The 24,211-nt window shown below is 37.0% G+C and overlaps 1 protein-coding gene across 4 annotated transcripts in view; it reads right to left on the bottom strand.

Annotated features, from left to right (window-relative positions):
• The window catches only part of aplp2 (amyloid beta (A4) precursor-like protein 2), a 92,211-nt gene that overhangs the window by 29,835 nt on the left and 38,165 nt on the right, over positions 1-24,211 (bottom strand). For 3 of the 4 annotated variants that reach the window (XM_059506075.1, XM_059506073.1, XM_059506074.1), the window contains exons 2-7: positions 16,919-17,092; positions 14,763-14,892; positions 6,090-6,202; positions 4,897-5,117; positions 1,810-2,012; positions 301-468 (exon numbers count right to left, since the gene is read on the bottom strand). In XM_059506075.1, coding sequence (XP_059362058.1) covers positions 301-468; positions 1,810-2,012; positions 4,897-5,117; positions 6,090-6,202; positions 14,763-14,892; positions 16,919-17,092 — 1,009 coding nt within the window. The remainder of the gene's footprint in view (positions 1-300; positions 469-1,809; positions 2,013-4,896; positions 5,118-6,089; positions 6,203-14,762; positions 14,893-16,918; positions 17,093-24,211) is intronic. The other variant, XM_059506078.1, reaches the window with a different exon arrangement.

The raw sequence follows: 24,211 nt of genomic DNA, 5'->3' as shown, positions 1-24,211 counted from the left end.
GTGAAATAAAATTTGTCTTTCGAAAGTAAAAGTAATAGTTAATTAGCCCAAAAAGTGTTTACAGTTGTAAGGCGACACAGGAAATTACATCAATATAGAATGTCCATTTGTAACGGCATCTCATCCAATCAAAATCAATCATTCGTATTCCAAGGTTGCAACACGCAGTGTTTTAGCAAAGAAGTTATAATATTGACATCTAGGTAAGCTAACATAGCATTGTTATTGTGAGAGAAAGCAAGGAAAAGGTGCAGGGCGGAGCAGAAGGGGGCGGAGTCCATGGTGACGAGTATGACTTACTCAAACGTTTACACACGGCCATGCAGTACTCCTCTGAGTCGAAATTGTTGCGGTTGCCGGCACAGCCTCCGTAGATGAAACGCACACACTTCCTCTGCTGCATGTCGAAGTGCCAGCGAGGCATAGAGGCGCGGCAGGGGCCGGTCTCCGCCTCCAGAGAGCACACAGCTAACACAGGAGGGGAGGCGCAGTTAGAGCCTCCAGCCACTGGGGACAGCAATCAGTAATGCCCTTCAACTATAGAGCGCAACAGTGACCGCACACTTCAGCGGACTCGGGTCCGGAATATTTTTCCCATTTACTTTCTCCATTGACTTTGCACCTAGAGGAATCACTCAAGGCTTCAGCTATAACGATAACCATATTGGTGTGGTGGACCCCAGTTTCATTTGCCATGTTAAATGAGTTGGTTGAAGTCGGATGGATTCTGATTGGCTATATGTATTTGTATCATTGATGAGCTGGAAAAAATTGTTCTGAATGTGATTTCAACAATATTGTTCCTCTTATCATTATAGTTGCGGTGTGGACCGCCCTATTCTCTAACAGCTTTCATAGTTCTCATTATTGGTGTGAATGAGCCTTTAGAATAAAACAAATCAACTTCACTGCTAAATATTCAGATACCTACAAATACATACGTTTGAGAGTGTAGGGGCAAATTATTTGATTTCAAGCTTCATAGCTAGCGAGCACAGCTGAGCTCGACCATAATTTTGTTTCCGTGGAAACAGCGACTTCTCTGATTGGTGTATTCATCTTTTTCAGGATTCTAGGTAATGTACTGTACTTCAGGCTATAGTTATATATATAAAATATATATATATATATATATATAAAAATTTGAAGTCACATTGACGTGGCTTTAACAGAGTCATATCTTTTGTTAATCTTTCTTGCAAGTAATTTACATGAATGATGAAACCAAATAAAGCTACCGTATTTTCCGGACTATAAGTCGCACTATATATACTTCATAGTTTGGCTGGTCCTGCGACTTATAGTCAGGTGCGACTTGAACTAAGAGAGTGTACCAAGAGAAAACATTTCCGTCTCCAGCCGCGAGAGGGCGCTCTATGCTGCTCAGTGCTCCTGTAGTCTACACTGAAAACTTATAGCGCCCCCTCGCGGCTGGAGACGGTAATGTTTTCTCTTGGTTCTTGGTTCTAAATAAATGCGACATAGTCCAGTGCGACTTATATATGTTTTTTTCCTCATCATGACGTATTTTTGGACTGATGCGACTTAAACTCAGGTGCGACTTATAGTCCGAAAAATACGGTATTTCTCTTTGGAAAAAAAATGAATGAGATTTTTATTTCTAGACCCTGGCTGTTGCGCTATATAGGAGGCATAGACAATGCCAAACAATAAAATGCATTCTTTTTTTCTTTTTTTTTCTGAAAATAATAATTGTAAACCACTACAGTGAACAGGACCAGAAATATGTATCAATGAAGCACACTGTGGCAGTAAGGAAATAAAGGTAGCAAACAGTGTGATACCGACCTTCCACTTCCTGCAGAGTTTTGTCAACATCCTGGCTCTCAGGGATGGCAGCTTTGTCTTTCTTCGTGTCCTTTTCCTCACTGTCTCGGTCGTCCTCTTCATCTTCATAAACATAATGGTAGTCTTCCTCGTCTCCATCGTCCTCCTCCTCCTCCTCTTCAGCTGTGTCCTCTGGAGTGGGTGGCTCACTGACAACAGGATCGCTAAAAACAAGAAAAGACAGAATGAACATGATTAGTACATTTACATTTAATCCTTTAGCAGACGCTTTTATCCAAAGCGACTTACAAATGAGAACAATAGAAGCAGTCAGGTCAACAAGAGAACAACTGCAGTATACAAGTGCCATGACAAGTCTCAATTAGTCTAGTATTGAACACATAGCCATGTTTTTTTTTTTTATATATATATAAATGAAAAGACAAGAAAAGTAATGAGTAAGGTTACATTTTTCTTACGACTTTTTGCCTTTACTTACATCTATCTACAGCAGTAGTGTCCCAATCTACACCCCATTCAACATTTTAAAAAGTATTACTGACAAAGTACCCTTTGAAAAATAGTAACTATACTGAAGTGCTATTAGATAGGGAAGTCGTGGCATAGTGTTTAGAGAGTTTGAACCCCAAGGTTGTGGGTTTGAGTCTCAGGCCAGCAATACCACGACTGAGGTGCCCATGAGCAAGGCACTGAACCCCCAACTGCTCCCCGGGCACCGCAGCATAAAAGGCTGCCCACTGCTCCGAGTGTGTGTTCATGCTGTGTGTGTGTTCACTGCTGTGTGTGTATCCACTTTGGATGAGTTAAATGCGGAGCACAAATTCTGAGTATGGGTCACCTTACTTAGCTGTATGTCACGTCACTTTCACTTTCTTCTTTAGATAGCAATTTGCATTTATGAGCAGCTTGAACATATCACCGTCCATTCGAATGAGACATTAAACCAAGTCCCTGATTCTCTGTGGTCATTAAAAATCCCAGTAGAGTATGGCTGTAACCCCAGCATCCTGGCCAAATTTCCCCACTGACCCCTTACAACCATGGCCTCCAAATCCTAATCATACAATGTTTGGCTTGATCACTCGGTCTCCTCTCCACCAGTAAGCTGGTGTGTGGAGGGCATTCTGGTGCAATATGGCTGCCGTCGCATCATCTAGGTGGATGCTGCACACTGGTGGTGGTGGTGGAGGAGATTCCCCCTTTAATGTAATTTACATAAAATGTAATGAATGATTTCACCATTTGTCATTTTTAGATCCACAGGAGAAAGTGAGACATACTTTGAATGAAGAGTGTAAACTTCGTTATCTAAAACGGCAACCATAAAAAAGCATTACTTGAAATAAAAAACATTAGCTGAAATCTTTTTTTTATATATATATATATATATATATATTTCAGTTATCGGGTCAAGGTAACATTTTCCATTTTGGTTTAGGTTACGATGAAGTCCTAAAATAACTAAAACAAACAAAAGAATAATAAATAAATAAATAAATAAATAAATAAATATGTACACACACATACATACATACATACATACACACCCTAAAAATAACATGACAAAAGCACACAAATAAAAAAAAAAATTTAAGCAACAAAAGCGATAATAGTATTTAAACGATACTCAAGTAAATGACGACAAGCTTATTTTTAGGTGAACTATGAAGGACATATTGATTTTATTCAGGAAAAAAAGCAGGATGAGATATGACAAAGACATGACAGGAGCACAGTGGGATGAGAGGGAATGAGAACATAGGAAACAGAGGGAGAGGAGGAGCACAGGTTGGAGGTTTTTTGATTTATGGAAGTAAATCAAGCAGCTGTCTGAGGTCAAGGGCATGGCACTCGAAAATATCCAGATGGTCAACCTAATTTATCCTACACATTATCCTCCTCACATGGTGCATGCTCTCACACACAATGTTTCAGCTACTACCCCTCAAAACGTGATAAGATACCGATACATCATCCTTTGATAAGCGTGCCAGGGCATTTGCTCCGAGGAGGTTAAGGAGGCAGTGGTAAATAATTGACAATACAAAAACAATGATTTATGAGTCAGTCAGTTTTTAGCAATCATTAAGTTTGACTAAGTTAGAGCTTAACCTCCATGCCTGGGAACTTATTTTACTGATGATCTTTTGATGAAAAGAATGTCATTATTAATAAAAATAATACAAATTATCATATAAAAATGCTCCACAATGTGTTTTTTACTGTATTACTGCAGTTATTTTAAAAGTTAAAAAAGTAAATGTAACAGGTCAGTAATGTACACTATTTTCTTTTAAAGAAATTATTACTTCCATTTAGTATTTATTAATAAAATGATCAGAAGTAGCAGTCAAGACATTTAGAATGTTGTTAAATCTTTTTTAATATTTAATAAATAAATAAACTTTCAATTTAAAGAATCTTAAAAAAACACTATATTATAGTATAGTGGTTTCCATAAACTAAGAAACCAAATCAGCTTATCAGAATGATTTCTGAAGGAATGTGAAGATCGTGGACTAGCGATGCTGAAAACCCTGCATTACATCACAGGAATAAATTATATTTTAAAGTATATTCAAATAGACAACAGCTTTTTAAATTGTAGTAAAATTTAAAAAGTTTACAGTATTTTTGATCAAAGCATTGGTGAGCATAAAAGGCTATAAAAAAAAAGAAAAAAATACAATACACACACAGAACAATAGTGCTTATATTTAAATTGCCATTAAAACGGTTTTATTTCACTCTCTTAAAACTGGTCTTAACCTTAGGAGTTGAATGGAACTGATCAGAGATGAAAAATTATAAACAACCTTGACCTGGTGTGTCAAAGTTTCAATAAAATGCATTTTCATGTGAACATAATATTGTTTTCTTGTTCATAGTTCAAGATAAATTGTGTTAAAAAATGTTTATGCCTATTTTGATTGTTGATTAGCTGGATAAGTGGTTCCAATGATAGTGTTCCCCTGCGTTGTTAGCCCTCTGCTACTCTTTTATATTTAGAATGATCTTCAAAACTTTATCTTCATCATTATTACGGTCATCATCAGTGGTGGATCACATGTACACGCACTACATTACCTCTCCTCTACTGCTGCTTCATCCTCATCCACAGGCTCCTCCACCTCCTCATCCTCATCTTCATCCTCATCATCTAGCTCGTTAGAAGGTGAAGCAGGAGGTGCAAGCTCTTCAGGATGAGTAGATGGGCAGCAGACGTAGTCAATGCCATGGAACACATCGATGCCACAGGGCAGCAGCATGGCATAGCTGTGCAGGACCATGTTCCCCTTAAAGCAGGCCTAGAGAGTGGGTCAAGAAATCTCATTCAATTAGAGCAAATGTGCTCTTAAAGGCCAGTCTGCAGTGTAAGAAATTCAGCTCTTAAATGTCTGTCCAGGGATCAGTAGTCAGCGCATGCAGATGCTTTCAGTACGCACACACTGAGAATGAATGATGGCAGCTCAGGGTGATTTACAGTAACACACATTGTGACCACGTACACACACAGTTGTGTCCTCTTCTACATGCTCAATCCTATCTTGTACACACAGTTCACAGCATTCTGCAAATTAATTCACGAGGAAGTAGTGATGACTGTGTCTAGGATGCTAACTTTAGTTCAAAAACTGCTAAACTGTTGCTATACATATATTTCATGCTGACATGCGAGAAGCCAAAATGTTGCTAGAGACTTCACAGATATGATGGAGATTTTGCTTTACTTTTTACATGTAAATCTACAAGCAATCAAAGCATTTTAGTCTGTTAGTGTGAAACTGAGATTATGATTTTAATTTCACAAGATTAGCATCACCACATGACTATTAAATATATAAACCATTTTTATGAATTTTAATTAAGAATGACTTAATTACTTATATAGTATTAATTACTATAATGTAAACATTTGGTGTAAGATTTTTATTTTTATTAATTCCTTTATTCATCAAGGATGCATTAAATTCGTCATGAAGCAAAAGTGACAGCAAAGACTTGTTACAAAAGAAATAATTTTTTCTTTAATAAAACGAGAGACAGAAGCAGAGTAGTATTCATGAGTTGTGAGCTAGTGTTAAAGGAACTGTAGTTTGTCAGTGGGGAAAAATAAATAAATAAAAAAAGAACACCCACTTCCGGCGGTGAGAAAACAGTACGAAGTGGTTAGTACCACAATTAGTTTTGGTACCAAGTAAAGGTTCCCGATGATAAGGCGTTAATGTGTATTATGTGTCGTTTGTGTCTGTATGTGGCACTGGATGCTGATATCTCACCTCATTGGCCACACCGTGCCCCTGCTGATGACTTACGCACATGTCCATATGCTCCTTATGGAGGAATTTACACTTTGCTGGCACCAGGATGATGTCACTCACAAATTCCCCAACTGAAAAACAGACACACAACACTCAGATTATTGGCAAAGCTGAGGCTTTAATATCATGCAGCTGGTACAATGCAAACAGCAAAACATCTAACACACACTCTAACAAAACAGAATTGCAAATTTGGGACAGCAAAAGACAACACAGCTCAATAATTCATCAACACATGGTCTTTTGCATTCTATAATGAGCATATTACAAATAGGGCAAGTGGCATCTGAACAGACATCTGGTCAGTACCAGGAGACCGAACAAAGATCTGGTGCACACAGACGTCTCACTGCACTCCTGAAGGAGTTTAACATTTCTGGGGAGTTTGACCATGGAGGTGCTAAGAAACCTTGCTTTGATTGCGATTTTAAAATGTGAAAAAGGTTTTCTGTGCTTGTTTGTAGGCTGCATAAATTTGTGATTCTATATAGTATCAATATGGCTATCAATAATTATTTAAAATAAGGATAACAATAAGAGTAGTTATTATTATTAAACAATTAAATAAATATTGAATAAAATATAAAATTACTAATAAATTAAATAACTATTATAGTATTTCACCAAATCAAGTGTTAAAGAAAAACAACACTAATACTTTGAGTATGAACAGTGCCACATTTCACTATGAAACACATGACATATTTAAATACACGCAGCCTGTGTGATTTTGTAATTGCACTAAACGATATGATGATTTTAGCCAAAAAAAAAAAAAAAAAATCATCCTGACTGGGATTAGGTCTGTCAATATTGACTCAATATTGCAATTACAACCATATTATAGTTTTATTTAATTTTTTTAATTCAATTAAAAAAATTAATTAATTATAAAAAATAGCCTGTGTGTCATTTTATAGTCACTCCAACTGAGGGAAGTTAATATGGCTGGGTATCAATTCAGATGTCTCGATTTGATCGATTCAGATTCGCAAGCTTTCGATTCAATCCTATTCGATTCTTGATTCAATTCTCGATATTTTGATTTCAGTGAATATAGTTTTAATACAAATGCTATTGATATTTCAAAAAATTAAAAGCAAAAATCAGTTTACAAATGTTGAAGAAATTAAATTTTTTTTGGATCGGTTCCAATATTTTTAAACAATATTAGGGCCCTATAAAATATTTGTATTACATTTTATTACATTTTCAAAACAAGGCATAAAACATCCTTATCAAATAAAAATTCAACCCTTTTATTTTTTTAAAAATGAAGTGCCAAACAACAGGTTTACGGTTAAAATTAAAAAGAAAAATATTTCTTTAAAAATAAAGTTATTAAAATGTATTATTAGTAGTAGTAGTAGTAGTAGTAGTACTGTTGCCGTTTCATCGAGTCTTAAGACTGCACAATACTAATTTATTCTGTCATAGGTTCTTCATGTTAAATCAAACTTTTTTGACAGGATTTAGTTTGCTGAAATAAATACCAGGAAAGATTAATTTGTGGCTTTTGAGAATCAATATTGAATTGGTGTAAATTCTAAAATAAAAAAAAATAAAAAAATGAAACATTGAGTTAATCACTGAAAGCATCAATTGAATTGATAGCCCAAATAAGTGTTTTTTGATGCAATATATTTTTATTTTCATTCAATTTTGATACATTGTTACTAAACAAGGATTAATGTGTAAATGAAACAGGAAAGGTAGCGTGTAAATGAGCGAGTGACAGCCGAGAAGCTCAGATGCCATCAGATGGGCCAGCATGGGATTGTGTGCCATATGCAGGAGAGTTATCACAGAGCTGATTTCTGGACAGCTGGGAGGCCAATCTGACCTTTGAGCCCGAACGAGAGAGAGATTGAATCCTGTAATGACCAGAAGTCTGTTCACAATAGAAGAGGATTGTGACCATTCACAAACTGCTCATTTAGCTGTTACCACAAAACAGGCCTAGGGCCAAATCAGCCAGAATCCAGAGAGCAGAGAAAAGGAGGACAGGAGAGAAAGAAAAGGGCAGTGTTTTGGAAAATGAGAGGGTCTGGAGGAAAGAACCGGAAATAGCAGAGAACACATCTGTTGTACAAACCAAAGCCTCTCCAAGCCATACAAACTCATGCATTCTCGCCAAAACTCGTCCCATCGGCCCTCAGGGGCCAAACTAACTAAAGTCCTTACAAAACTAAAAAAAACAGCATCTAACCTGAATGACTCAAAACATACAGTCTTACTCACATAACACATTCACCAACTACTGCCAAACACTAACTAGGGCCCTTTGATTTCCTTTAGGCACAAACCACAGAAGGGATCACAGAATCCAGATTTTAAAAACAAGGAACTGTGTAATGTGTAATGTGGCCTGCCTTGGAATTTGGCAAATTCTGGAAGCATAAATTAAAACGCAGGGCTATACTCTTGATCAATGGCGATATAGACTAGGGTTTGGGAATAATAAACTGCCACAATACTATTGGACATGAACAAAAACCATCTTCATCTCCAGGAGTCACTTCACAAGTATTTCATGAATTAATTTGATAGATAAATATAACTAAAGCATTCAAACTGACCCCAGAGAAATAGACAATTTCTTAAAACAAACAAACTGGATTTCTTGGCTTCCTTAATGTTTTTTTTTTTACCATAACTTTTTTTTTTAACTAAATTGTTGATAATTGTTTCATGATTTCAATTAAATTAGTTTTTTTTTTATTACTAAAATTTTAATTAACCAGTGAAATATAAATGGAAAAACGGAAGAAAAATGTGTGATTTCACAGGACCCTAAGTCACATTATGAAATGAATCTATACCTGTTCTTGCTATTGAGATGTGTAGAAGAATGTTATAGATGCAAAACAACATGTTGCTGATTATCAAGGGGGAAAAAAAACACTTCCTTTCCATCAACTTTGCCTGTAAGGTTAAAAAGATTACTGGCTTTAAAAGTTCATGACAGGATTCTGTTTAAACAGACAAGATTATATAGCACATCTTCAGTAGTGGTTCTACTACTATATATATTAAAAAAAACAAATAAATAATAATAATAAAGGGGTATTTTATGCCTGGTCCCATAGGTTTCCATTATAAGCACATTAATGTAAATGATTTCGCTTGCTTTTACAAGCTGAGGGGCACGTCAAAATTATTTTCAGTGGCAATGGACGGCATCAGTGCTTTAAGTGGGCCGGTACGCACCGGTACTCAGTACCTCCACTTCCAAATATAGCTCGAGCGTACAGCCACCTCTCCGTGCGCCCAGAACGTGCTTTTAGAGTACCAGTACGCTCATTTGGACATCTGTTTTAATAGAGGTTTAATCCTTTGCCTGCGCTGCCTCTTTTCAGAGCGCCCTTCACAATGCACACTTCCTAATTCGTCCCACCGAGAGCAGAGACTACATTACCCATACACCCTTGAGTTTAACAAGTGAAAAGCGCATGAGACGCTTTTGCCGCTGTCAGTAACAACTCAACGTGGCCGGAGAGGGTGTGTGAAACGCGCACACTCGGCTCGGTAAAAATACAAATACAATGAACAACACTTAATATGCTCTCCTGGCTTCAGACTCTGAGTACTAAAAGAACACGGTCAGAATCAGATGACTCGCTGGCTGACACCCCACCAAGCCTGAATGATATCGCTGCAGGTCAGACGCAAGCTAATGAAGTAATGCAGTAGCTCTTTCTAAGGGTATTTTTTCAAAATCCTTTTGCACATTTTATGTTCACTAGCTCTTTCTGGCTCAAGCAAATCCACAAACTAATAAAAGGATTTATTATTTTTTATAACGTCTGTTGACTGCTGTATATAAAACCCCTTCAATATAGTTGTTGTTACCTCAGGGGATGAGGGGAGTCATCAAAAAAAAAACAATTATATATGCACTGGACATCATGTCAGAGATGCCTTCGATAAAGCTTAACTTGTATTGAACCCGGAACATTCACAACACAATCTGCTCTGCTGAAAAAGCATGTGGGTGATTCAGCAAATTACATTATTTTACAGCTGCAGTAGAAAAAGCTAAAAGTAAGTCCTGAGAGCATCGATAGGACTGCACACTGCTGCTCAACTGGAATAAACGGGGTATCACATTGATATCATCTGAAGAGCGAGGAATTCTGCCTCTACAACTACACACACAAAACTACCAGCCAGGAAATGAGAAAAATACACTGCTTACAACAATATGTTCTGTTGTATATTGCACATTTTGGTATATGTAGTAGTTGATCAAACAAGCACCTGTCCACTGACCCACAATGCCAATAACCAAAAAGCAACACTTTTTCTAACTAATTGTGTGCACAAGTCTTTTGAAGCCATACATAAGCTCTGTGTGAACCAATTACACATTCTGAAGGTCACTACTCTCTAAAAATAAGCACAAATTGCTTGTTGATACTGATGCACTGTGCAAGGTTTGATGTCACTGATGGCAAGCTTCACTGTTTCTCTGGAGATGTTTGAAGCCGAACAGAACAAATCAAAACATTTCAAAACGCTGAATAAAGTATGACATTCAATGTATGGAAAAGAACCGCGAGAAGGTGCTTCAGAGAGAAAAAAATGCTATGAAGAAAAACGACACAAAAGGATTGAGGCCAGCTGCTTTCAATTTATAGATTATAGCTCAGTTCCTCAGCTCTGTACCAGTCCTGCATCAAAGATTTATGGCTTTTACACATTAAACCGTATAATCGCTCTAAAAACAATTCCCCCCCTGTTCTTTCAGTTTTTATCTCTGGTTGTATCTACTAGACTCCGCGTCTGTCTTTTAGAAACACTAGCATCAGATGAACCAGTGTAACCTTTGGAGAGCTGATCACTGCTGAAGTTTCTGTGGAGCAGAGCTGCTGTTGATTTAGCACAATCCTCTCTGCTAAAGAGCTGTTGATCTCAGCACTACCTTGTATTGGTATCATTCAGATCTATTAAGGCTAAAAGGATGAAATGGACAGCAGCTAAACAGATCCAAACTAAAATACAAGAAAACGTCCGCTGACTGCCCATTAGGAGTTAATGTTGGCTGAAATGAATCAAGCCAGTGTTGAAAGTAAAGCTCTAATGGTCAAATATGAGCTCTGCTCTCAGATGACCAGAATAGCTCTGAAAATTCTTAACATGCACTCACAGATGTAATTATTGATGTCATATAAACCTCCTCGTCTTAAGCCCTCTCCATTCTGTTTGAGGAAACTAAAACCAAAAAGATCTAGGGAAGACGGACTAAAAATAGGATAGTTCATCCAAAAACTTGTTGGAATGGACTTTCACTGGAGTTATTCTCAGATTACAAATGTTGAAATGTTTCAAAGATGAACAAATGTCTTGTGGATACGTAATATCACATGACTTTCGTGAAACATAAAAAGAGAAGTTCTGAAGAATGCTCATGCTGCTCTCATGCTGATCTCTTACAGTTTTGCTGATAGTTTAACTTTAATGTAAATGCAACCGAGACCAGTGTGATCCAATTGTGTTTGGTACTACTAATAACGAGCTTACAACAACTAACAAAACTATTGTATGGCTTACAATTATGGACTACATATACATTTCATACTCTTTGGCCCTTTTAAGAGCTTGGCTGTCTCATCACTGTGCTTCCACTGTATTAAAAATTGCAGCATGTACATTTCCTCTTCTTATGTCATACAGATTTGGAATGACACGAAGATGAGCTAATAACCATTTAAAAAATATTTTTTAACAGCATGCATCTGATATTTTTTAAAGAAATGCAACTGCTTGGAAGTGCTTGGAAGTGCAATAATGCATAATCCTCAAAGATCAAGCCCAAGCATATCTGCAGATTTCTCCGAGGTTTACTCTGCAGTGAGAGACGGAGACGGAGACACAGACGAGCCGCCCATTTCACTGCATTACACCACCAAAACAAAATCACTCTCCCTAATTAAACTCCAGAGGCCATAATATTGCTGAATCACAATGAAACCTCATTCCTCATTAATAACAGCAGTTAAACCCCAGAGGAATCGGAGAGGTGAGAAGACCAGGTGTGCCAAAACACGAGCAAGTCTCGCTGATGTACTGACTTCAATTCAAGGTTACGAATGCTCCAAGAAGAAAATCTCCTTAAACACCAGGGGCTGCTTTTCTAGACTCAGAATATGCCTAGTCCTTGACCGCTTTGCAGCAGAAATCAACATCAACTGTGACCAGAAACACCCACATTTTAGCACCATTCGTCAAGGCAAACATCAATACTTTTCATATTATGGATAGGGTTATGAGTATGCATTAAAAATCAGTCTGTAAATTGTCCAGCATGATTTGTTTCACAGACACGAATGATCAAACTAATTTCAAATAATGCGATTTTTAACTGAAATGTGCCATTACTGAGATATGGAAAGTAAAACGGCTGTAGAAGCCCCCCAAAACATCCTAGCTACTACAAAGCAATGCAGTATGGCCAAAAAAAAAAACTGCTTTTTTTTAATGGGTTTTGCTGCAGCTTCATTTTTCTATTTTTATCTTCAGCCAATTTGCACGCTCCACTTCAGATCAATAAAACAGTTTCCATGGCAACTCCTAAGTAGAGAAAGCTGTTGATGGAGCGGTGTGTTGCTGCTATAGGTTTAGGTTCCTCCAGACCGAGAGATTCGATTGACAAGCTGTCGCTCAAAGAGAGAGACACCGGAAGCTCTGGACTGAAAGTGCGCCGTGTGCCCGACTCGGTCAAATCAAACCGCAGCCCACATCAGGTGAAGCAAGTCAACAGCTGCCGTGTCAGCTCAAACACACACATACAAAACAAAAATCAGCCATCTTGGAAAGCCTCTGACCGTCGGCTCATTTCACAGTCGGCTAGCAGTGCTAATGGCTTTTTTCAGCCTGCAAAGAGCCACAACTCAATCCTCTCCTACAAGACAGGCACAAACACAGGAGGAGATGAGGAAAAGGCATGGACAGGACTTTCTCTGATGAGATGCAATGAGATAAAGGTTATTGTTCTTACGTGGATTAGAACAAATGGAAGTATAGGACTGGAATCAATTATTTGCTTAAGAAAATTAATAACAGTGGGAAGTAATTCATGCCTGGTTGATAAGACTATGACTAGTCTTTATGAATATACTGTATTTGCATTACTAGCAGCAGTTTTTGCCAGCAATTTTTGCCAAATACAGATACATTTACAGTGTAAAACTACTGTCATAGGGCTGTATTATAACATTGCATTTAAATATGTTGTATCAGCATAATAACAGTAGTGTAATTAAAAAAAGACCTGTATTTCATGGTCACAAATGTGTTTTTGATCAGTAAACTAGAAACTTATTTTTATCATCTATCAGATATTTCTCTCTCTCTTGCTATATATTTTTAGGTTTCTTGTGATCATCAAGGCATTTATTTGATCAAAAATACAGAATTTGTTTTTTGTGATAAATTGCAATTTAAAATAACAGTTTCCATTTTAATATACTTTATATAATTAATACTTTTAATATAATTAATTTCTGTGATAAAGCTGTTTTTTTTAGCATCATTACTCCAGTCTTCAGTGTCATGATCCTTCAGAAATCATTCCAATATGCTGTAATCATTCAGTACAATGTGTTCTGATTTCTGTGGTTCTGGACTTGTTTCCCAGCATGCATCACGGCATAAATAAAGCAAGCCAAGTACTGCAAAGTTTGGGACAGTTTTTTTTTTTGGAATTAAGGAAAACGTTTTATTAATTAAAGCAGCATCAAGTACATCTAAAGTGACGCTAAAGACATATTACAAATAAAAAGTTGTTGCCAATTCAAAAAAAAAAATGTAGAAATTTCCTGTATTTTGAATCAAAACAGTGAAAAACACTAATAATCATACTGACCTCATAATTTTGAGCAGTTTAATGCAAAGATTCTCAACTGATGTGCTTTTAACGTTAACTATACCTCATCGCAAACATCTAGTCAATGAGCCAGAGGCCGTGTTAGCGAGATGAAATAAGAAAAAATGAAGAAAGACAAAAAAGTCTTAAAAGAGAGTTTACAAACTCTGACAGTTTAAACCTTTCGGGTGACCAAGTTGCCATTGGCAATTACTGGAAAACCTCCTGGAAGAGAGGCAATGTATTGTAGAATAAGAAACAATACCACACCCCCGCACTCACACCAGCCTCACAGCCTGTCTGGAAGGTGAAATGGGATTTTGCTTTATTACTATAAATTTCTCCTCACAGTAATGGCTTTTTTCCCCATTATCATCTTCCTGAGATCAGTGTTCAGGAGTAATGAGCAGCAGCACTAACTGAACATTCAGTTTTTATCAAGACGTGTGACAGTAATTAAACTTAGTTAAACTATAGGTACTTTTTCTAACAAGTGGGGGTGATGTGTCACAAAATACTTTAATGTCTTATTTCTTGGTATTGTGCAATATTTTGAGCCTGGAGCCAATCACAGATGAGAAAAAGCTACCTGAGCTCCAGTTCAGAAACTGAATCCATCTTTAACGTCTTCGCCTGTCACTTTGAACTGCTGATCTGGCTTCTCAGATGTCTCACTTCAACAATGGCGTCTTTAACCCCACAGGACATTCTGGATAACTGGTTGTTTAAGAGGACAACAGAGCTGTCAATCAAACACCACTTACCCAAGCACTTGTAGGGGACCACAGTGTGAGCGTGGCCCTTGCACTGTTTCTTGTCCTTCTTGCACCAGTTCTCGATCTTGACTGGCTGGTTGGCTTCCACCACATGTGTGATTTGCAGCTCAGGATACATCTAAAAGGCAAGAGAGCGGAGAGATTGAGACTATACACTAAGTGGTGATCCCTGCTTCACAATCTCCAGACACCATCTGCTCGCGTATTGGAACGAACAAGATTTACTCTCCCCTCAAATGCTTTAAAAGGACATCTATGAAAAGCAATCTCTGTACAGGGACAGTATTGCAGTTTTTGCAGTCAGCCATATGACAGATGAGAGTAATTAGACATTTTTAACCAAATAGTGTTTTTTAATATAGTTGGGGAAAGGATCTTTTAGAGTACAGTGTGTTGGGAGGGTTATTGCGGTTATAAATCAGCAGGAAAAGACACCAATGTCTGAGAGTAGTGTATAAAGAGAGTTAAATGCAGTAATAGTTTGAGGTGTTTTTAGTTTGGGTGTTGTGTAAATCTGTGATGCAATTGATGTATTGCTGCCCGTTTCGGCCAGGACACTCCTGTGAAAAAAGATATTTAAATCACAAGAGTCTTTTCTGGTTAAAGGTTAAAAAATGTTTTTATATTTTGTTAAATACTAAGATTCCCATTCAATAGCTGCATTTATTTGATCAAAAATAAAACAAAAACAGTAATATTGTGAAATGTTAATACAACAAAAAAAACCTTTCCATTTGTATATATTTTAAACCATTAAAACAATTGAAAACAATTTCTTTGATGCAAAGCTGAATTTTTAACATCATTACTCCAGTGTCCTTCAGAAATCATTCTAATATGCAGATCTGCTGCTCAGGAAACATTTCTTGTCATTATCAATGTTAAAAACAGTCGTGCTGCTAAATATTTTGGTGGAAACAGTGATAGATTTATTTGGGGATTTTTCTGATGAATAGAGTACTAAAGAACAGCATTTTTTGTAACAAATGTTCATAAACTTACTGGCTCTTTGATCATTAAACATGTTAATTACTAGGGCTGGTCCGAATACCATTTTTTGAGCTTCGAAGCATCGGTAGTAATCAACATTGAATATTCGAAGCATCGAGGGGAGGAACATATTCTTCTCTTTAATAAAGGCAGGCATCTCTGCGTGTCTGTCTGTCTCTTTGCATATATATGATGTCGAGAACGGTTCATCCAATCGACTTCCACATCACGGCACGCCTCTCACGGTGCAATACTTTTAATATAGACAAATAAATATTAGGCTGGGCTACTGTACGTTTTTTTTTGTTGTTGTTTTTTTTTATAGCTGCTGTATTCGCAAGTATTTTCCAAGTAAATTAACTGCACATTTTTATCGTGTGTAAAATTTCTGATTAACATGGAGGATAAAAACAGCTCATTTTTTTACACCAACAATATACTATAGCGTACTACTTCCAGAACTAGAGAGTGATTTTTCAAACTTGTTGTGGTCCAGTTTCAAATCGCCTATCTGGCACACTGCCTTTGTCTTGTCCACACTCAATTTAAAGTGCTCCCACACAGCAGAGGTCTTCGGCATTTGTGTCTTCTCTTCCAGATGAACTGAATCATGAGGTTCACTCATGGCTGATTCAGAAGCTGCTTTTCCACTATCTGGCTGAATGGTTCTTTGCTTAACCTTTCCATTCCGTGCCGATGTGGGCCAGTCAGCACTGATACGGTTTCCAATGTCGCACATATAATGGAGCTCTTTGGAACGCAATACAAATGCATCAGTAGTTGCCTTGATTGTGTAATATAAAAAGCGATATGGATGATTAGATTTCTCTCATTTTTTATCTGATATTTAACGTTACCATGTTCAATAACAGAAAAAAGAAAAAAAAAAAACTCTTGACGTGAAAAATAAAATAAAGAGTAGGTGACGTTATAATATCAATTAGCACAAATGTTTCCTCTACGGACCAAACGGTCTCAGACATTTGTTTCTTTTTTATATTGAACTTAGCATAGCTGAATTTCCATTAATCAGCAAATGATCATATTGTGAAGTGGATGCTCAAGCAGATGGCTCACTGCTCACTCCCTCTAAGGACTGAACAAGAAATTAATTCTAATGGACATTTATGTTATGTTGTGTTGCATTGTTTTACCTCTTGACAGTATTGCAGCACTCCTTCTTTGGTTCCGAAGCAGGTTTTGGATCTGAAAGGGTCCGGCTCCCAGCGACCAGTTTGGATGTTAATGTGCATGTTGAGCTTGCCGCAGAACATGGCAACCTGCGGCTCTGCAACGGCAAATCCAGTACCTGCATTTGCTGCCAACGCCTAGACAGAACAAAGAAGAAAGGTGAGAGAAAGATTAAGGGATGAGGTTAAATGGACACTCTTATTATAGTCCAATAAAAGTCAAGCAGGATCAGACTTGTCATAACACACTCATAGGGGCCTAGACATAACACAGGAGTGCTTTTATAATGACTGATTTTAGCCAGAGACTGAAAAAAGTCCCATACTTACAATTGGTGCTCTGCATTTAACCCATCCAAAGTGCACACACACAGCAGTGAACACACACACACACACACGGAGCAGTGGGCAGCCTTTTATGCTGCGGCGCACGGGGAGCAGTTGAGGGTTCGGTGCCTTGCTTAAGGGCACCTCAGTCGTGGTATTGCCAGCCCGAGACTCGAACCCACAACCCTAGGGTTAGGAGTCAAACTCTCTAACCACTAGGCCACGACTTCCCCCAAGCATGGACTTTGATTTCATGCGATCTATAAAAACAAGACGCCCATCTGTCTATTCTCATAAAGAAAGATATTATTTGGAGCGAGCAGAATAAACCTAATATCTGCTTCGGATTTTCCTCTAAAGACATATTCTTGTGCTATAGGGTCAAGGTTTAAATTTGATTTGGTTTGTTGGCTTATACATGCTTGATTACACAGAGTTTGTGTCAGTCCTATTCATGTGTGCTCAGCAGCACACGAACTCATGCAGTGACCTAACGACGCTTTCAATCGCTCAATGCTCCAGGGACAAAACTAAAATGTCCAGCAGCCTCTAAACGCATCATTTCCTGCCGATGGCTGAGGTTGATGATGCCCGCTACACTGCAGCAACAGAGCTGTTACACATTTACTGGCCATAGCGCAGGTAACACCGCACATGCTTCTGGACAGACGATTCTGGACAATTACTTTTGACCACTGCAAATACATCCAAGATACCAAGTGTCTCAAACATGTTTGTCATGAAAGGTCAGAGAAAGTGGCAGAATACATGAGGACTTTGTGTTTTAAAATCACTGAAAAGTCCAAAACCTGGTTTCACTAGCTCAAACAAAATCCCCCACCTCTGTGAAACGAGTTAAGCTTCCCTTCTCTTGTCCTTTTCGTCCTTCCTGCAGATAGCAGACACTCTCGTTTACATTACCATGTTCTTCCTCTTTTCCTGAAACAGGAAGCAGCTACGCCCGGCCTGTCATTAAAGCTCTACACAAACATTTCTCGACTGTGATGAAAGTTATGTATTTATTCCGAGTAACTGTAAGATTACACTTCTAAAATGTGAACAAACTGGTGTAATCGTGGGATAATTACAGGGGCGTGCGTTATGCTGAAACCTTGTGTTTTCTGCAATCTGAAGACAGACAGAGCCTGAAGAGATGCGGGAGGTCGGGTCACGGCCCAGACATGTAGAGCTTTGAGTAGCACGTCTCAACACCACAATCAGCTCACTTTCTTTGACATCTTCACATAAACATTTGTCCTATATAAGAGTGTTATTTAAAAACGGTTTTAGAAATAAGTCTCTAATACTCACCACAACATTATAATCGATTAAAAATATAGTAAGAACATGTTGACATGCTGATTTGGTACTCAAGAAACATTTATCATCAATAGTGAAAATGAAAGTGAAGCATTCATTTTGTGATTTTTTTTTTTATAATAATCATCATCATCATCATTTCTATTATTAATAACTTTTAAGAACAGCATTTATTCCCCAATAGAAATCTTACATTAAAAATTCTTACTGCCATTTTATCAATTTAATGTATTAGTGAAAAATATATATATATTTTTGAGGAATAGAAAGTTTAAAAGAACAGAATTCGTTTGAAATAGAATTTTGATTTAGAGATATATAAATGTGTTTAATGTTATGCATCTTTGCTGAAAAAAGTATAAAAAAAATTTAATAAAAAAATTATATAATAAAACAATATTAATGTTAATAACAATATTAATGTAGCCTTAAATCTCAAGACAAACAACCACACTTATACTATAAACTAAAATTAAATTGAAAAATGCTAATAAAAAAAAAAAACCTGACTCCAAGCAAATGCTCTTGAGTAACTCTTGAGTAACTTTATAGTGTAAACTTGCACTATAAATCAGTGCAAGTTTACAGGCGCAGTGGGAGACATTAAGACTATCATGTGGCCACAAGTTTTTTCCGTCTTTAAAATGGAGAGAAGAGTGGAGAGAGAGAGAGGAAGGGAAAAGCAAAGAATATGTTTGGAGAGCGAGAAACAACATTGTAAAACAGCCCTGAGGAGGGCAAGGACGCCCCGGTAAACCACACAGCCAAACGACAGACGTGACCGCTTCATCTTTCCACCACAATCCCTCTCTGTGCTCTGCCTCACTCCTTCCACTCGGTTACTGTCTCAGGATACGCTCCACTCCAAAACCAGCAAACTCCATACTCCAGGGTTATACAAGACACTTTTCACAATGCAATCAACTCACCATGAATGAGACCCATCCTATATAATTAGTTTTTCTAGCTGAATAACCCATTTCATCTGGAAGTGTGTCAGATTTGGAAGTAAAATTGGTTGTGAGAGATGCCTTTATGAAGCCCTGTATAATTAAGCAGATGCATTTCTCAGCAGTATATAAACGTAGCCCTTCAGTGGGGTGACTGACAAATAACTCCTAAATCACTATAAACCTTTGTTGTGCAAAACTATAACAAAAATGGATTACACATAATAACAGGAACATTACTCACAGCAGATAATTTGAAGTCTGACAGAAATAGGCTTGAAATGTACCGAAGGTGGTCAATTTATTACAAGAGTGGCACTTTGATGGCTGGTGATGATTCAGAGGGGATGGTTTTAGGGGCGAAACTTCTATGAAAGAGTTTTAACTTTTTCAGGACAACTTGCCTCAAAATGCATGCCATAAATGTGTTTTTTTTTTTATAGGGGCATAAAAATTGGCATTCAAAATTGGTCACTCTGACAGCCCACCAGAGAGTTTGTAGTAACTTTGTAGAACTTGTGACCAAAGTACTTGGTTTAAAAAAAAAAAAAAAAAAAAAAGTACTTTAATGTTTTAGAAATAAGTTTCTAATGCTCACCAAGACTGCATGAATGTCATTAAAAATACAGTAAAAACATTGAAAAAAAAAAAAATACTGTGAAAAATAATATTATATGATTGTGCTCAAACATTTATCAAATGTTGAAAACAATGATACATTTTATTTACATTTACATTTTATTAAGAACATTATTGTCCCCCAATATAAATCTTTTATAACATACTAAATGTTTTTACTGGCACTTTATCAATTTAAAACAACAACAAACATTAAAACTGCTTCAACAAAATGCAATAGATTAGATATGCTCATACATACTGTAAATAAATTATGAAAATTTAAATTATATAAAAACATTTTTTATTTAAATAAATGTTTTAAAAATACAATTTAGCTACAAAAAAAATAGCATATGCCATTTCAAACATGTATTACTTGTATAATAAATACTGCTATGTGCAATTTTTTTTGTTAAACTATCTTTATTATCTTTTAATTGTTTATCATATTTGTAATGTTATGGCTGCCAAAAGATGCAGATACAGAGTCAGAGACAGAGAGAGATAAACCGATCCCACCAGGCTGCCAGAAGGCAAAGAGACAGGACAGATGAGATGGAAAAGAGAGAAAGAAAAGGCCAGTAACAATGACCATTGTAAGCAGAAATACTCCATCTTTAAGTGCAAGAGCAGCAGTAAGTGGAAGACGACAAGTGGCAGGCCATATCAAAAGCACTTAAACTTTGACTGACACACACTCTCAAAGTAGTGGACGAAGCCTGCTGGGAAGAATCAGAATCCGTGCGAAGGCAAACTAACGCACCCATGAGGAGACAGCATGTTATGTGTCCTCATCTTGAATATGCTGAGGGCAGAAAACTTACTTTAGATACACAATACAAGCTCTAATGTGTTTAGACCTGAAAGAGGAAGCAAACAGTGGGCTGGAGTCCTGAAAAGAAACAGGGGGACCCTAATGAGAGAGAGAGAGAGAGATTTGGAAATTGGCATCACTAGTGAACAAACCTGAACAACAGAGACCTTGTGTGGAAATGAGGCTCTCATTCCAGCGACTCTGAGCTCAATCAGCACAAGCACACTCTAGTTTTGTTTCTCATTTCCCATTTTCTATTTGCTCATCGTTCAGAGACACACTTTCCCAGTATGTCCTGCTGGCTCTGTATGAATGTGTAGCAGCGGTGCTGGAGACGGGTTTCCTGTGGCTCTGGCCGTACTGTGTTACTGCTGTTATATTCACACAGACCTGACAAAACACACCCTACTCAACAGCATCCTGTAGCGCAGAACACAAGCACGTGTTAAAAATCACTGTCAAGATAGAGACAGCACAGTATGATTCTGTTTACAGTAACTATGTTACTGTACTTCATTACTGAAATGTAAGGTTGAATTTATTTGATAAAAAAAAAACGTAAAATTGAAATTGTTACAATTCTAAATCTGACTTCCATTTTAAAATATATTCTTGTGATGTAACGCTGAAGGTTTCAGCTTTGCACGATCATTAAAAAATAATAATTATATATAAAAACAATTAAATTACAAAATAGGTAATACATAATTTTATTAATTTGTTATATATTTGTATTTTAATTTGTATCATACATACGTTCTCATTTATTTATTTTTATTTGACAATTACTACTGTTATTTTACACCACTAAACAGAGAGACTTTAAGATCTGCCATAAAAACAAACCAGAGCCCAGTTTCTCCCTTCAGGATAAAACTGGATTTATGTTCCCCAATAAACACCTTTACTGCAATGGGTGGATCATACATCACGGAAATACCCAAAGTTTACTCCACTACAAAATCAGACATGAATGCAGCACCAAATCAGTTTAATTTAAGTACAAAGATTCGTGATTAAATAACATTTTAATGAGTTCTTGATATATTTATTAACCTATGACATAGCAGTTTTGTAAAAGGTTGTTTTAGTCATAACTATATTCACAATATAATATAGCCTCTGGTACTTTATTGCCTAAGTATTGCATTATTAGTGAACTCACACAGCTACACTAAGAGATATTTAACAGTACAGCATACAAACACACAAAAGTACAGTTCTGATGTTTGGAAACACCCCGCCAGTCCATTCCCTTTTGTACATCTGGCCTCTGTTTTTCTATTTTAAACCATGAGGAAAAACCACCCTGCAGGCCTCAGACACGATGCCCACACCTCAGGCTGGACAGTAAAACTACTGGCAATCCTAAAAACACAAACCGAATCCCTTTATGGCCAATGCTAGAATCCCATCACTGTCTAATTCAACTTTTACAATGTCTGTCCATCTGTGACCCACTCTAAACCCAGCTTGTAACATGTCTGGGCACGACAGGGGTGAAGTGAAACAGACCAAACAGAGGCCACTCCACACAGCCTGACTGTAAGATACCGTCACAATGTGCTTCTGACATCTCCTGTAAACACAGACACCTGTTTGTGATGACTGTGACGAGACTGTAATTCTGTGAAAACCTGGAACCAAAACAAAAACATGGAAAATGGCTGGACCGTATCAATGACTGTATAAATCATGTAACCGTAGAAATGTGTCAAGAATTTGGTAATACTTCACAATAAGGTTCCAGTTAACATGTTAGCATTTTAGTTTAGGAAAGAGTTTTCATACAATAAACTTTGCTAGTTATAATAAAATGAGCTGCTTATTGACAGTATGCAAGTTAGGTGTTGGAGTAGCTGTTTAGGTATTGGTCAGGGTTAAGGGATACAGAATACGGTCACACAGAATAAAAGCATTAATATGTGCTTTATAAGTACTAATAAATTATATGCATGCTGAGAAGTACCTATTTAATAGTGAAGAGTTTTCACAAGAGTTACTGTTAACACTTTTTTTAAATGTTAAAACACAACTAAAAAGTACAACATAAGCAATGAAAAATTATTTATTAAATAAGCTATTTTAAAGATGTCGGTCATACAGCTGAAAATCCATGGCAGTACTGTACCAGGCTGTCACATCATGGTGATTCCCAGAATGCAATGCTTAGGGTGTGTGTGACCCGGAGAAAGAATGCAGTTTATCCGCCGCTCTAATGATCAGGAAGCTGACAAACAGCACAGAGCCAGACAAAACCATTTGCCTATTCACTTTGAATGTGTCCTTTTCTAAAGGTTTAGAAGTCTGTTCAATTTCTCCTGACCTTTACATCAGGCTAGTTTTCACATCTCGGAGCAAACGGTCACACTAGATCACGAATGACCGCTTTTTCCTACACACGTGCGCAAGATAAAAGGTGTGTGAAGCATCACAACCATCCTATTCTCCTGTGACCGACTGACGTGATGCTGGCAGATAAGTTGGCTACATTCACACTGCAAGCCATAATCCCACTCTTACACTTTCTGCTGAAATATGTATTCATGAGTTTGTTTGTTTTTTAACGTGACTTTTGAAACATGTTTGGGCCTGAATGAGTGATGCACCTAAACTAACCCAAGACTCACTTTAAGTCCATCACATGACATTGTTTTAATAATATTTACTTTAGTTATGAAATCTAAATTGGGATACTTAAATCTTTTTTTTTAGTATAAACATTTAAAAGAAACATGCAACAAAAATAAAACGTAAGAAATGTTAAAAGATAACTTAGAATTTATCATAAATAAATACATTAGAGATGTATACATATACCAAGGGTATATCAAGTGCAATCATGAATTACATTGTTTGAATACATATCCAGTGCTTCTAAATTCCTGCTGGAGTGAGACATTATTACTGACCTGAAGCTGTGAAAAACAGTTCTAATACTCAGAACTCAAGAGTTTGAGGAAAACAACACTTCAGGTTTACCAGAAACTCTTCAGTTCTCAGTAAAAATGTGAGCCAGATCAGATGGAATTGTTTTCAGCCTTCGAAGTGTCCTCACAGTACACAAGCATTTCATTTACACTGAGAAAAAAAAAAAAAAACACTTAGGTCATACTTGTAGGGATAGTTCTTTAATCATCCAAATGAATTCCTGGTCACAAAATGCATGCAAAAAAAAAAAAAAAAAAAGAAAGAGAAACCTCAATAAATCATGCCACTGTGTCC

The sequence above is a fragment of the Carassius carassius genome, chromosome 23, assembly GCF_963082965.1.
Source record: "Carassius carassius chromosome 23, fCarCar2.1, whole genome shotgun sequence".
Taxonomy (NCBI): domain Eukaryota; kingdom Metazoa; phylum Chordata; class Actinopteri; order Cypriniformes; family Cyprinidae; genus Carassius; species Carassius carassius.
This window is presented reverse-complemented; position numbering and strand designations above follow the sequence as displayed.